General features: G+C 45.0%; 2 protein-coding genes across 3 annotated transcripts in view; one reads left to right on the plus strand and one right to left on the minus strand.

Annotated features, from left to right (window-relative positions):
* The window catches only part of VSTM5 (V-set and transmembrane domain containing 5), a 33,503-nt gene extending 33,007 nt beyond the window's left edge, over positions 1–496 (minus strand). The window contains exon 1 of one of the 2 annotated variants that reach the window (XR_010946237.1): positions 47–496. Coding sequence is in view for 1 of the 2 variants with exons in the window: in XM_067750723.1 (XP_067606824.1) it covers positions 47–137 (91 nt within the window). In the remaining variant the exon portion in view is untranslated. The remainder of the gene's footprint in view (positions 1–46) is intronic. The other variant, XM_067750723.1, reaches the window with a different exon arrangement.
* The window catches only part of HEPHL1 (hephaestin like 1), a 166,878-nt gene continuing 153,943 nt past the window's right edge, over positions 253–13,187 (plus strand). Inside the window, exon 1 of the mRNA XM_067750712.1 lies at positions 253–421. Coding sequence (XP_067606813.1) covers positions 406–421 — 16 coding nt within the window. The 5' untranslated portion in view covers positions 253–405. The remainder of the gene's footprint in view (positions 422–13,187) is intronic.

Here is a 13,187-nt window from a genome sequence, read left to right on the forward strand (position 1 = left end):
GTCGCCCCGCGCCCCCCGCCCCCCGCCCGGTCCGGCCCTTGCTTACTCTGCAGACAGCGGGCAGCGGCCAAGCAGAGGGCGAAGACTCCCAGCGACAGGCCGTGGCTCTTCCTCCTCCGGCTCGGCAGAGGCCTCATGAGCAAGCCCCGCGCGCCGCCGGCCCGGCATTGGCGTCCCGGGCGGCGCGGCGCGGCGCAGCCCCGGCTGTGCGCTCACGTGGCAGCCGCTGCAGCTCCTGGCCGCCCGCCCGCCCGCTCCTCCTCCGCCGCTTCCTCCTGCCTGTCCTGTGAGGCCAGATGCAGATGAGCTGGTGTACTCTGGTTGAACCAGTTCCCAAGAAGTGGAGAAGGAAGAGGAGACGGGCGGGAGGGAGGGAGAGAGAGAGAGAGAGAGGAAGCAGTTGGAATGCACACACTCAGAGGTAAATAATAGCAAAAAATGAGTAGTCTCCTTCCGTTCACACCCACTTGACTGGTGTTGATTCAAGATTCAGCTGGATGCTGGGTGGCAGAAGGAAGGGAAGGTATTAGCTGTTGCCTGAGGACCAAGAGGGACCATCTGATGGTTCCATGTGAAATGAGAAGGCTTTCAGGTAGGTGAAATGACAGCCTAGGGTGAGAGGGGTGAGAAGAGGACAAGGGAGCCTCAGGCTGCTCGGGGTGGAGCCACTGGACAGTGATGATAGCTACCCACCATGTACCCTCCAGCCATCTAAACAACATCCACCCACCCATCCATGCATCCACCCACCCATCCATCCATCCATCCATCTATACATCCATCCACCATCCATCCACCTTTCTTCCATCCACTATCTACCCACCCCCCATCCACACCTCCATTCATCCATGCATACAAGATGTGTTCACTGAGAGCCTACTTATCTGCACAGGGCCTGACACGTGGTAGACAGTCATAAAATATTGGTGGATTGAAGCTGGGCACTGTGCTAAAGGTTGGGGATACAACTATGAATAAGATAGAAGTCTTTAGAAATCCTAGCGAGGGGTAGGGCTGGAAAAACAAGCAATTGCTGTACCGTGCATATGTCTCTTTGATAAGGGAGGCCCGGTATGCTATGGGGACTCAGGGCAAGAGTAATTAACCCTGGGGAGGGAGAGTACAGGGTGGAGGAGAAATTAGTATTGATCCCAGCTAGTCATGAAATTCAACTCCAGTTTGTTAAAACTAGATTTTCTAGCCTTCTTTGCAGCTGGGGGTAGCAGAGTTGTCCAGTGCTGGCCAGTGATGTTAAGGGAAGTCTTCTTGGGGTGTTTCTGGGAAAGTTTTTGCTTTCTTTTATTTTAATTAATTAATTAATTAAATTATTTTTATTTTTGGCTGCGTTGGGTCTTCGTTGCTGCACGCGGGCTTTCTCTAGTTGTGGCAAGCGGGGGCTACTCGTTGCAGTGGGCAGGCTTCTCATTGCGGTGGCTTCTCTTGTTGAGGAGCATGGGCTCTAGGTGCACGGGCTTCAGTAGTTGTGGCATGTGGGCTCAGTAGTTGTGGCTCGCGGGCTCTAGAGCACAGGCTCAGTAGTTGTGGTGCACGGGCTTAGTTGCTCCGTGGCATGTGGGATCTTCCCAGACCAGGGCTCGAACCCGTGTCCCCTGCATTGGTAGGTGGATTCTTAACCATTGTGCCACCAGGAAAGTCCCTGCTTTCTTGATAAAAGTGACAGATAAGGCTAGGGCTGCCCCTCTCCCTTTCTTCCTGCCTTGAAGACATCATAACATTTAGGTCTGTGGCACCTATCTTGTATCCATGAAGTTGCATGGATGAGGATGAAAGCCATCATGCCAAGTAGGATGATGGAGCAGAAAGATGGAAAGATAGAAGACCATGGCGGTCCGGCACACTTTCCTGTCTCCTTCTTCTGGTTCCTAAGGGGGACTCCTTGCCAGTTTCATGTGTTCTTGGTGAGGTTGACAGTAGTGGTACCCTGCCGACCGCCCCTGGGTGAGCTTGTGAGCCAGGCTGACCAATCAGAGAACACTTTTCACCAGCCAAAGTGTTTGGTTCAGGGATGGTTGGACAGGGCCCTCAGAGTCTTCCCTGGGAATGATATGTGGTCATTGTTGGGATTGCTAAAATGAGACGATATGAACCTGGGAATACTGGGAATATTGGAAAGGTCCTGAATTAAGCATGAAGCCAAGATGGTACAAACTAAGCTGGGAGCTGAGAAGAGAGATAGAGCCCTCATGACACGGATTGAGCTCTGGGATTCTGCACACTAGCCTTTGCCAGTTATGAGCAAATAAATACCCTCTTTTGCCTCAAAAAATTAAAAAGTTGGATTTCTCTGACATAAAATTGAGAAAGTCCTGACGCATACAAGGGGTCTTCTTGACAGTTTTCTGTTTTTTCTTTTTTTTTATTCCATGTAAGGGGATTCAGGAATCACTTGCATTCATTTATTTATTCATCAAACTGTCATAAGATCTGACCCCGTACCAGGCTACATGCTAGGCCCTGCAGCTCCAAAGATGAATAACTAACTCATGGCTCCTGGTACCAAGAAACTCACAAAGTAGACAGCATGATCCAGATTGAGAAAGGCCTCCAGGTATATGGGCTCTTCCTGCTGAGGCCGAGATGAGAGCAAACTGGCTGTTTTGCTCACTGCCATGTACCTGGCACCTGGCACATGAATTAGAAAAACTGTAGTCTGAGAGATGTAAGAGAGCAGGAAGAATTTCATGAGATCAAGAGCTGATAAAGGCTAAAGTGACTCAGTGATGCTCTGAGTTCCTGTCCTGCCTCTGTCACCCACCAGCTCTCTGGCCTTGGAGAAGTAACATCAACTCTCTGGACCTCTGAGGGGGTTGGGCTGTATCAGAAATGCTCAACCCTGTCTGCACATTAGAAAAAAAGCACCGCGGCCTGGGCCTCACTCCAGTTCAACTAAATCATATTTTCTGGGGTGGGGCCCTGGCATTATTGTTTTTTGAAAGCTCACTGGATAATTCTAATGTGCTGTCAGAATGGAAAAACACTGCTCTGGGCTAGTTAGAAGCTTCTTGTGTCATATTCAAATGATACTTTGATCTGAGTTTATGGGAGCCTTTATATAGAATAGGATTTCATAGAGGGGAGGAGGGAGATAGCATGAGTTCATTTAAGCCCTGATTATATTTACTATTTCATTTGTTCATTCTCTCCTACTTTCCTCCCTCCTTCCCTTCCCTTCCTTCCTTCTTTTCTTCCTACAACTTTTAGTTAAGTGCCTACAAGATCCCAGGCATGGCAGTAGTCTGGTTGAGGCAGAGAGGGAGGAATAGGGAGAAAAACTAGAAAAGCATGTTGGGACTAAGATTTGAGGGGTCTGTATACTGATATTGAGGATGCTTGTTTTTGCTATAAGGGTGTAATTCAAGATTCATACTGAGTATGAAGTGTAGGCTTCTCCTTTGAAGTCTTTGACATAAACTTTCGCCCTCAGATATTTGGTACCTATTCTGAGCAATCAACCACTTGGTTAAAAAAAAACATCCACTGGTGTTTATTTTCTCAAAACCTTAGGAGCCATTCTTCACTTCCAGAAGAAGAAAATGATGTGTGTTTATAGCGATCTAGCTTTATGACAGCCATATATATCCCCATGTAATTCTCATGTTCAAGGACAGCCCTGATTTTAAATATGCTCTTCCAGTGAGACCGTATATCTTGGTGTTCAGTTTGGCAAAATTGATGACCACATTTAGATAACCTGTAAGTTCTTGGGCTTTTTTTTTTGTCTCTCTTGAAAATATGCTTGTAGTTTATTATGTGTGTGTGTATGGTATTAGGGTGCCAGACAGGTGGTTGAAGTGGGAGGGGATTGTGTTGAACGTTACAGTATGAAAGACCTATACAAATCTTTGTTAAAATTGGTTCCTTTGAGCCAGCCTTTTATGATGCCATACAGTGCTCTAAGTCTCTTAAGCTGAGCTGTTGTGTGTTCCCCATGTCACTCTGGGACCATATGGAGGCCAAGCCTGCTAAGGGGGAGATCCAAAATGGCAATTCTCTTTCTACCTTGGACTTGGCTGGTCCAGACTGCCTGTACCGCGCAGCCTGGGTGTAGCCTCTGTGAGCAGGAGTTGTGGTGATGAAGCAGGCAAGCCTTACCCCCTACTAGCCTACGGTTACCTTAAGGGTAAGTGCAGGTGCTATTCTCTTAATATCCCTTCTGCATGATAATAGTGATTCTGGGCAGAACATTGGATAAGAGCTCTGGCTCTGGAGTCTGACAGACCCAGGAAAAGCCCAGCGCTTCCACTCCTAGCTGTGTGACCTTAGGCAAGCTACTTAACATTCCTTTACAGCAGTTTTTTCTCTGAAAAGTGGGATTCTGATATTACTACTTAGTAATGCTGCTGGGAGGGTCAAATAAGACACAGGTGTGAAGTGGGATGGTTGCACGGGAACCCCTGATCCACGTCAGTTATTATCACAGCGTCCAGCTCAGTGTCTTGTATAATAGGTGCTCAGCAATTGAATACATTTCCCTGGTGCATTCATGCCTTTTTAGTCTTGGATGCTAAGACTACACTTCTAAAGGGCAGAGACCATTTCTTTCAGATCTTCTATGGGCTGTCTCTTCCTGCACAGCGCCCGGCATGTAGAAGGTGTTCAGTAAATATGCAGTGGGGGCAGTGTGGTGGATGGCAAAAGTCTAACCTGAATCCTGGTCTTAGCTGTTCCATAATGGAAATGATTTAATATCTCTGGGTCTCCGTTTCTTCATTGGTAAAAATGAGGAGTTAGTCACTGAATGCATGGTTTGGAGCAGATGCCAGGTGCTTGATCCCAGAATATGGTCTGCAGGAGATTTTCAGTCAAACGCAACAAAACTAAAATAAAAATTAGAAAAACAAATAACAGTTTTCCTGAATTCGCTGGCATTTGTGAGCTGGTTGGCCAGCAGGATCTGACATGACCATTAGGGACCCAGATGGGCTGGGTATCCCATGTACAAGATGGGAATTGAGCTATTCAAGTCTAATTTCAATAAAAGTCAATGAAAAAGTCGCAAAGGCAGGGCACTGTGAAGGAAATTGTAATAGGTACGATAAAAGCTTATGAGACATATTTTTTAAAATTAATTAATTAATTTTATTTATTTATTTTTGGCTGCTTTGGGTCTTCGTTGCTGCGCGCGGGCTTTCTCTAGCGCGGGCTTTCTCTAGTTGCGGTGAGCGGGGGCTACTCTTTGTTGCGGTGCGCGGGCTTCTCATTGCGGTGGCTTCGCTTGTTGCGGAGCACGGGCTCTAGGTGCGCGGCCTTCAGTAGTTGTGGCACGCGGGCTCCGTAGTTGTGGCTCACGGGCTCTAGCGCGCAGGCTCAGTAGTTGTGGCGCACGACCTTAGTTGCTCGGCGGCATGTGAGATCTTCCCAGATCAGGGCCCGAACCCGTGTCCCTTGCATTGGCAGGCGGATTCTTAACCACTGCGCCACCAGGAAAGCCTTATGAGACATATTTTAAAATCATGGTTTACCACTGTACTCAAAAAAAATTAAGGTTAACTCTATGCCACACAGAATTTTCTGATCCCATGGACCATTACCGAAAACACTGGTTGTAGGAGTGGTCTGCTTGAGCAGGGAAGAGTATTCTGTCACTGATATTGTTTAGAATTGCCGGTGCATGGTGGTAATGAAATTTCTTAAGTGGGCCTTACTCTTATTTTTAAGTTCTTTTTAGACACTGCACCTCCTCATTGCATCAGGGACCAGATGCCCCCTGCCCTTGGCTTGCCGTGGGTTGAGAATATTTGGGTGCCCTTGGACTAGATCTCTTACCGCTTGAACATCATTACATTCTCAGCACAAATTTCATTCTGTTCGAGAGACCTAAAGTAGCCCTGCCCTACCAACCTGCACAGTCACTATTCCATGTTTTAAAATCAACTTGACTGGGGCTTAATTAATGTGCAGGAAACTGTATCCATTTAAAATGTGCAGTTTGATGGCTTTCGTTATATGTATACACCCATGAAACAGCCACCACAATCAGGAAACAGAGTATTTCCTTCACTCCAGAAGTTTCCTCTGGGCAGTCAGCCCATCCTTCTCTCTGCCCTCAGCCCTAGGCAGCCACTGGATCGTTTTTTGTCAATATAGATTCATTTGCATTCTCTAGAGTGATGTAAATAGAATCATACGGCATGTAGTATTTTGCACGTGCTTTTTTTCGCCCAGCATAATGATTTTGAGATTCATCCACGTTGTTACGTGTGTCAGAATTTCATTCCCTGCTATTCCATTGTATGGATATATTACTGCCATTTGTGTGTTCATTCTCCTGTTGATGAACATTTGGGTCATTTTCCGTTTTTGCCTATTGACGTCAGTCTGTTTCATTGTCTTCATTGCATTGTCACTGTCTGAAATTTTCTTCATCTGTTTGGTTGTTTTGGGCTCCCCTCTTTTCCCTAAAACAAACAGGACCTCATCTTCTAGTTCTTCGCTTTCTCTGCAGTGCCTGACACATCATGGGAGCTCAGGATTGAATAATGCCAGGAATTTAATGTTGGGCTGTACTTGGAGCATTCCTGAGTTCAAATACCTCCTGCACTATTAACTTTGTGACCTTGAGCAAATTGCCTCACATCTCTGAATTTCAGTTACTTCATCTGTAAATTGAGCATTGTCATACTATCTCACAAGTATGCTGTGAACATAAAAGTAGATTTATTATTATTTTTTCAAATAAATTTATTTATTTATTTTTGGCCGCGTTGGGTCTTCCTTGCTGAGCGCGGGCTTTCTCTAGTTGTGGCGAGCGGGGGCTACTCTTCGTTGCAGTGCACGAACTTCTTATTGCGGTGGCTTCTCTTGTTGCAAAGCACGGGCTCTAGGTGGGCAGGCTTCAGTAGTGGTGGCTCGCGGGCTCTAGAGCGCAGGCTCAGTAGTTGTGACGCATGGGCTTAGTTGCTCTGCGGCCTGTGGGATCTTCCCGGACCAGGGCTCGAACCCGTGTCCCCTGCATTGGCAGGCGGATTCTTAACCCCTGCACCACCAGGGAAGCCCTAAAGGTAGATTATTAAACATGGAAAGTCAGTGCTGTCCTAAGTGTCTTATGAGTAATAATTCATGTAATTCGTTAATCAGTTCATCTACCCCATGAGGAAAGTACTATTATTATCATTCTGACCATTTCACAGATAAGAAAATGGAGGCAGGAGTTAGTAAGAGCAGAGCTTCACTTGTACCCAGCTGTTTAGCTTATGAGACTGTTCTCCCCATCGCTGTTATTCTGCTTCTCTAGGCTAGTAAACCAGATAACATGTGAATTGCCCAGCACAGTACCTGACACATAATACCTTCACAGTAAATATTCGTTTCCTTCTTCCTTAGGTATAAAGTCACAGAGCAAGATGCCAAACATCCTACCATTTACCTATCATTTCAGGACCATATGTGCAAAATTGCAGCAGGTAAAATTCAATAGAATTTTGTAGACTGTGATACACTGCATTATTTTCATCCTCTTGACATTTTAGTTTCTTGTGTTGAGACATGATTTAAGTACTGGGAAGGATAATAAGTTTGTTAAGTAGATCAGTTTGATTACATATTTTTCCAGTACATTGATTGTGAATTTTTGTTCATAGTTTGGCCCAGAAGGAGACTCTCTAGGCCCTTTTAAGGCAATCTGGGAGCTGGCCTGAGAGCGGGGTCTGATCCTGAGGGTATCCAGGTTAGCATTGTAAGCAATTCACAAAGAACCACAGGAAACCAATCAATGTTAAATGATCAGCCAGGAGCCAGTGCCAGGCCTCAGGGAGGGAACAGCTATTTTCTTTTTTTTCCTTTCTTCCAGTTTTATTGAGATATAATTGACATACAGCACAGTATAAGTTTAAGGTGTACAGCATAATGATTTGACTTATATACATCCATGAAATGATTACCATAATAAGTTTAGTGAACATCCATCATTTCATATAGATATAAAATTAAAGAAAAAGAAAAAAATACTTTTTCCTTGTGATGAGAACTCTTAGGATTTCCTCTCTTAACAACTTTCATACATAACATAAAGCAGTTAATTATATTAATGATGTTGTACGTTTCATCTCTAGCACTTACTTGTCTTATAATGAGAAGTTTGTACGTTTTATTTTTGTTTTTTTTTTGCGGTACGCGGGCCTCTCACTGCTCTGGCCTCTCCCATTGCGGAGCACAGGCTCTGGACGCGCAGGCTTAGCGGCCATGGCTCACGGGCCCAGCCACTCCATGGCATGTGGGATCTCCCCGGACCGGGGCACGAACCCGTGTCCCCTGCACCGGCAGGCGGACTCTCAACCACTGCGCCACCAGGGAAGCCCTGCCCTATTCTTTTTTTATTGGAGTATAGTTGATTTACAATGTTGTGTTAATTTCTGCTGTACAGCAAAGTGATTCAGTTATACATATATACAAATTCTTTTTTTAAATATCCTTTTCCATTATGGTTTATCATAGGATATTGATTATAGTTTCCTGTGCTATACAGTAGGACCTTGTTGTTTATCCACTCTATATATAATAGCTTACATCTTACTTTTGCCATGTTCTATTCATTAGAAACAAGCCACTGGGTCCAGCCGGCACTCAAAAAGGGGAGAAGTACACAAGGACGTGCCTGCCTAGCAGGAGGTGGGGGTCATTGGGGGCTATTTTGGAAGGCTGCCCACCCCACCACCCAGGTGATTCCAATATGTACCAGGGTTGAGAACCATTGCTCTAGAACAAGAATGTAAAGAAGCCCACCCCTTATCTCAGCTTGATTAAAGAGTAGTGAATCTAGAGTGATGAAAGTGATTATGAGGCTATATCTGGGCTCCATGGGAGCGGTGTGGTAGTTGAATAGTAACATCTGCCAAGGTCAAGGGATGTGGCAAATGTGGGCTATGCCATCCCTAGTCTACACTCTGCCAACCCAAATATAGACTTTGGGGGTAATCTAAAAACTCTCTCCAGTCTCCCCCAGTCCTCCAACAACAATAATTTTTTTTAACTTGTTTGCAACATCAATCGTTCTAAGCCCAGTTGTATTTCTTTCCTCCTAATACTGTATACGATAGCTAATACCTCTCGAGGACTTACTACATGCAAGGCACGTGTCTAAGTGCTTTATATCTATTACCCCATTAAACCTCACCACAACCCTAGAGGTAAATTACTATTAACATCGCCATCATTTCCAGTGAGGAAATTGAAGCAGAGAAAGGTTAAGTGACCTGCCTGGGTCCCACAACTAGTAAATGGTGGAACTGAGAGTCAAACCTAACTGGTCTGCTCTTAAACCACTAACTTAATGTAAAAAAATCTTCAGTACCTACACATTTCCGTTTATGTTTGTCATGACATTGCCATTAATAGTAGTGAAAAAATGGAAACAACATACCTGTCCAATAATAGGGAACTGGTGGCACAAATTATGGTACATCTCTAGGATGATCTATTATATTCATTAAAAGGGATGCTTTTCAACAAATTTTAAAGATGTGGGAAAATGCACAAAATGATGTTAAAATGATGTATATATCATTTAACCTCAGTTATGAAAATATATTTGTATATGAATAGAAAAAAAAGAAAATATAGCAGTATTTTTTTGTGGATTATGTAATTATGGGTGATTTTAAAAACGAACATAGTTTACGTACAATAGAATATTAAGTGTCCAGTTCAATAAATTTTGATAACTGTATACACTTGTATAAATGTCATCCAAAATGAGAGAACATTTCCATTATCTGAGAAGGTTCCTTCTCCAGTTAATCTCCCTTCTGCCCTTGCCCTCTTGTCAGTACTATGCCACCACCCTCCTCATTTTTATCACAGTAAGTTAGTTTTAATGACATGAAAAAAACCTCTGCCCTCTCCTTCAGAGTCTCACAAAGTTGCAATCAAAATCAACTGGAGCAATTTGTCTATTTTTTAATTTCATATAAATGGAATTATATTCTTTTGTGTTTGGCTTCTTTCACTCAACATAACGTTTTAGAGATTTGTCATTATGTTACGTGTTTGTTCCTTTTTATTGCTGAGTAGTATTCCATTGTATGAATGTACCATGATTATTTATCCACTTTCTTATTGATGGACATTTGGGTATTTTCCAGATTTTGGCTACTGTGAATCAGTTTGCTATGATTATGTTTTGTCTTTATGTGATCATAGTTTTTCACTTCTCTTGGGTTTATACCAAAGAGTGCAATGGCTGGGTCATAGAGCAGATGTACATTGCACTTTATGAGAAAAGAAAAAGATAGTTTTCCAAGGTGGTTGCACCATTTTACATTTTACTTCCACCAGCAGCATATGAAAGTTCCATTGTTTGTACATCCTTGCCAACAACTGGTCAAGTCAAATTTTTATCCAGTCTTGTGGGTGCGAAATGATATTGTGTTTTATTTTGGAAGGAGAAAATGCTCTTTAACCTGGTTTCAAGGTTGTCTCATAGATAATTTCAAATACCATCCCAGGCTCTTCTGCTTACCCCCTCTATGTGTTCTGTGTCCTATTAGAATTGGACTTTTCTTGTGCCCTAAACCATGCTTTCCTACCTCTGTAGTGGTTGCAAGATTGAGGGCGAGAGGGTTAGAAATGTAGAGGGAGTGGAGAAAGAGGAAAACAGGGAAAGAGAGACAGAGGCAGACGTATACAAAAGACAGAAAGAGGCAAGGTGGCAGAGAGATGGGATTAGACAAAGGTGAGAAAAATAAAGAGCAAAGGAAAGGAGGTAGGCACCAGATAAAGGAGGAGGGGGACAATGGGACAGCAGGAAAAGTGATAAGGAAAGAGAGTAAGAAGAAGTGTGCATGAGGGGAGGGGACAAAAAAAGAAAGTGAAGCGAGACAAGGAAGGGAAGGGAGGATGGAGATGGGAGATGGAGGAAGGGAGGAGACAAAGGGAAAAAGAGAAGCAAAATCTTTCCCACACCACCCATCCAGTGGGCTGCCTTGGATTGTCCCAGCCCTGGAGGGAAGCTCATTTGCCAGCAAGATCTGTCTCTGCTCCTGGTGGGCTGATGCCCAGGAAGCAGCGCTGAGTTGTGCTGAGAGCATCCCTCATTAATATCAGAGGCCCCAGCCAGCTCTAATGGCCCCTGAGCCTCGTGAGCCGCAGAGGGACCAGAGAGCTTACATGTTGGTTGGGCAGATGCCAGGCTGTGCTCACAGAGAGGATACTACCCTGGGCTAACCTGGGGTCTGATGCCAGGCCAGGGCCTTGAGACTTGTGAGTCATCTGGAAGGCAAACAGTAGTTCCTTTGGAGTGATGGAAACGTGGTGAGTCCAGTTCCCTCTCCTGGGTCTGACTAGGGTGACAAGCAGCCCCCATGAGTATAGTTAACGGTCAGAGAGAAGCAGCTCATGGCAACCGGGTCATTTGAGTCAGTCCTGTGGGTACATTCGGTCAGTTAACAGAAACTGAATCTTGCCCAAATCTCACCTGTCCTCAAATAGCTCACAGTCTAGTCAGAAAGAGGTGACAGTCAACGAAATTATTAAGACTTAAATATGTCCTATAAGAGATAAATATGGTAGTAACTCCTTTCAAGTCTCAAAAGCTCAGTAAAGATTTATTTATTTAATGAATAAATTAATGTTCAACCCATGTATCCAGTAGCACCGAGGAAGAAGTGTTATTTTTTTATTTTTTGTGGTATGCGGGCCTCTCACTGTTTTGGCCTCTCCCGTTGCGGAGCACGGGCTCCGGACGCGCAGGCTCAGAGGCCATGGCTCACGGGCCCAGCCGCTCTGCGGCATGTGGGATCCTCCCGGACCGGGGCACGAACCCGTGTCCCCTGCATCGGCAGGCGGATTCCCAACCACTGCGCCACCAGGGAAGCCTGGAAGAAGGGTTATTGATGAGCTAATCCTTTGCACAGGATTGGACACATGATGGATGCCCCAATTCAGCTTTATTAAATGAATGGCTGGTTCCATTTTACTGCAGGGGAAAATGCGATACTTCTCAGGAAAGCAGCACTCTAAACTGCTGTCACTCACTAGTACTTTAATATGTCCATTTTTGCTGATATTTACAAATCACATTAGCTCCCTTAAAACTCGTATCCATTCTGTGAGTTGAGCACGGCCGGAATCACCACCTGCATTTACAGATGAAGAAATCGAGGACCAGACAGGCTGGGTGTTGCCCGTTGAAGTCCTAAAGCCACATCTGGAGTGCAGGGCTCCTAATACCTCAGCCAGTTCTCTTTCTCCACTCCGTGTGGCCATCCTCATGTTCAGTTACAGCTAATGGAAGGGGAGGTCTGATGCCACTGGGGCTTTGGGGGGAAGGATTATAGTGGTAGAAGTGGGAACTCTGTGCTGGCACTAAGGGAGTGGCTCTATGGAAATGATTTCATGTAACTATCACAACAGCCTTATGAGATGGGAATTGTTATTTAATTAATTTGTTTATGGCTGAGCACAGCACGTGGCTTGCAGGATCCTAGTTTCCCTACCAGGGATTGAACCTGGGCCACCACAGTGAATGCGCTGAGTCCTAACCACTGGACCAGGGAATTCCGCAGTGCCCCACTCCCCCTTTTTTTAGACTTAAGGAAATATAGGTTCAGAAATATCAAGTAACTTGTCCAAGGTCAGAACTGGAATTCAAACTAGATCTGTTGTACTTTGAAGTTCACATTTTTTCCACTGCATCATGGTTACTCGAGGTGATTTTGGAAAGAGATGAGCAAAGTGATAACATCGAAGTTTCTGAGACTCTTCAGCAAATTACAGTTCCTCTGGCATGGGGTGGGAATCGAAGGGTGCAAATTGTGCGTCTCCAGGCCTCAGGGGCACTTTGGGATTTCCTCCCTGTGGGATGAACACCCTGGATTTTATTTGGCTCCCCCGTTCCCCACTCCAGCGATAGAAAGAGTAAACAGTCCCCATTAGCTGGGGTAGCTGGGCTTCCTTGCAAATTTAGGCACAAACCAACCAATCAAGTTTAAGTGGGACAGAGGAGGGGAAGGGTTTGAGGGGAAAGGAAATTACCCATAATTCTCTGAGGTAGATTACGTCATGCCTGCAACCAGCCTGGGGAATTTCAGTGCCTGTGAGGGTGGCCCAGTCTCTCCGCTCAACTTTCTCCCCTTCCCTCCATCTGCTTCAGTCCCCACCCCCAGGGCCCATCTCCAACTCTGCTGTTACCAAGAGCAACTCTACCTCAGATATCTTAAACAGCTTTCTTA

This window comes from Pseudorca crassidens, chromosome 9 (assembly GCF_039906515.1).
Source record: "Pseudorca crassidens isolate mPseCra1 chromosome 9, mPseCra1.hap1, whole genome shotgun sequence".
In the NCBI taxonomy this organism is placed as follows: domain Eukaryota; kingdom Metazoa; phylum Chordata; class Mammalia; order Artiodactyla; family Delphinidae; genus Pseudorca; species Pseudorca crassidens.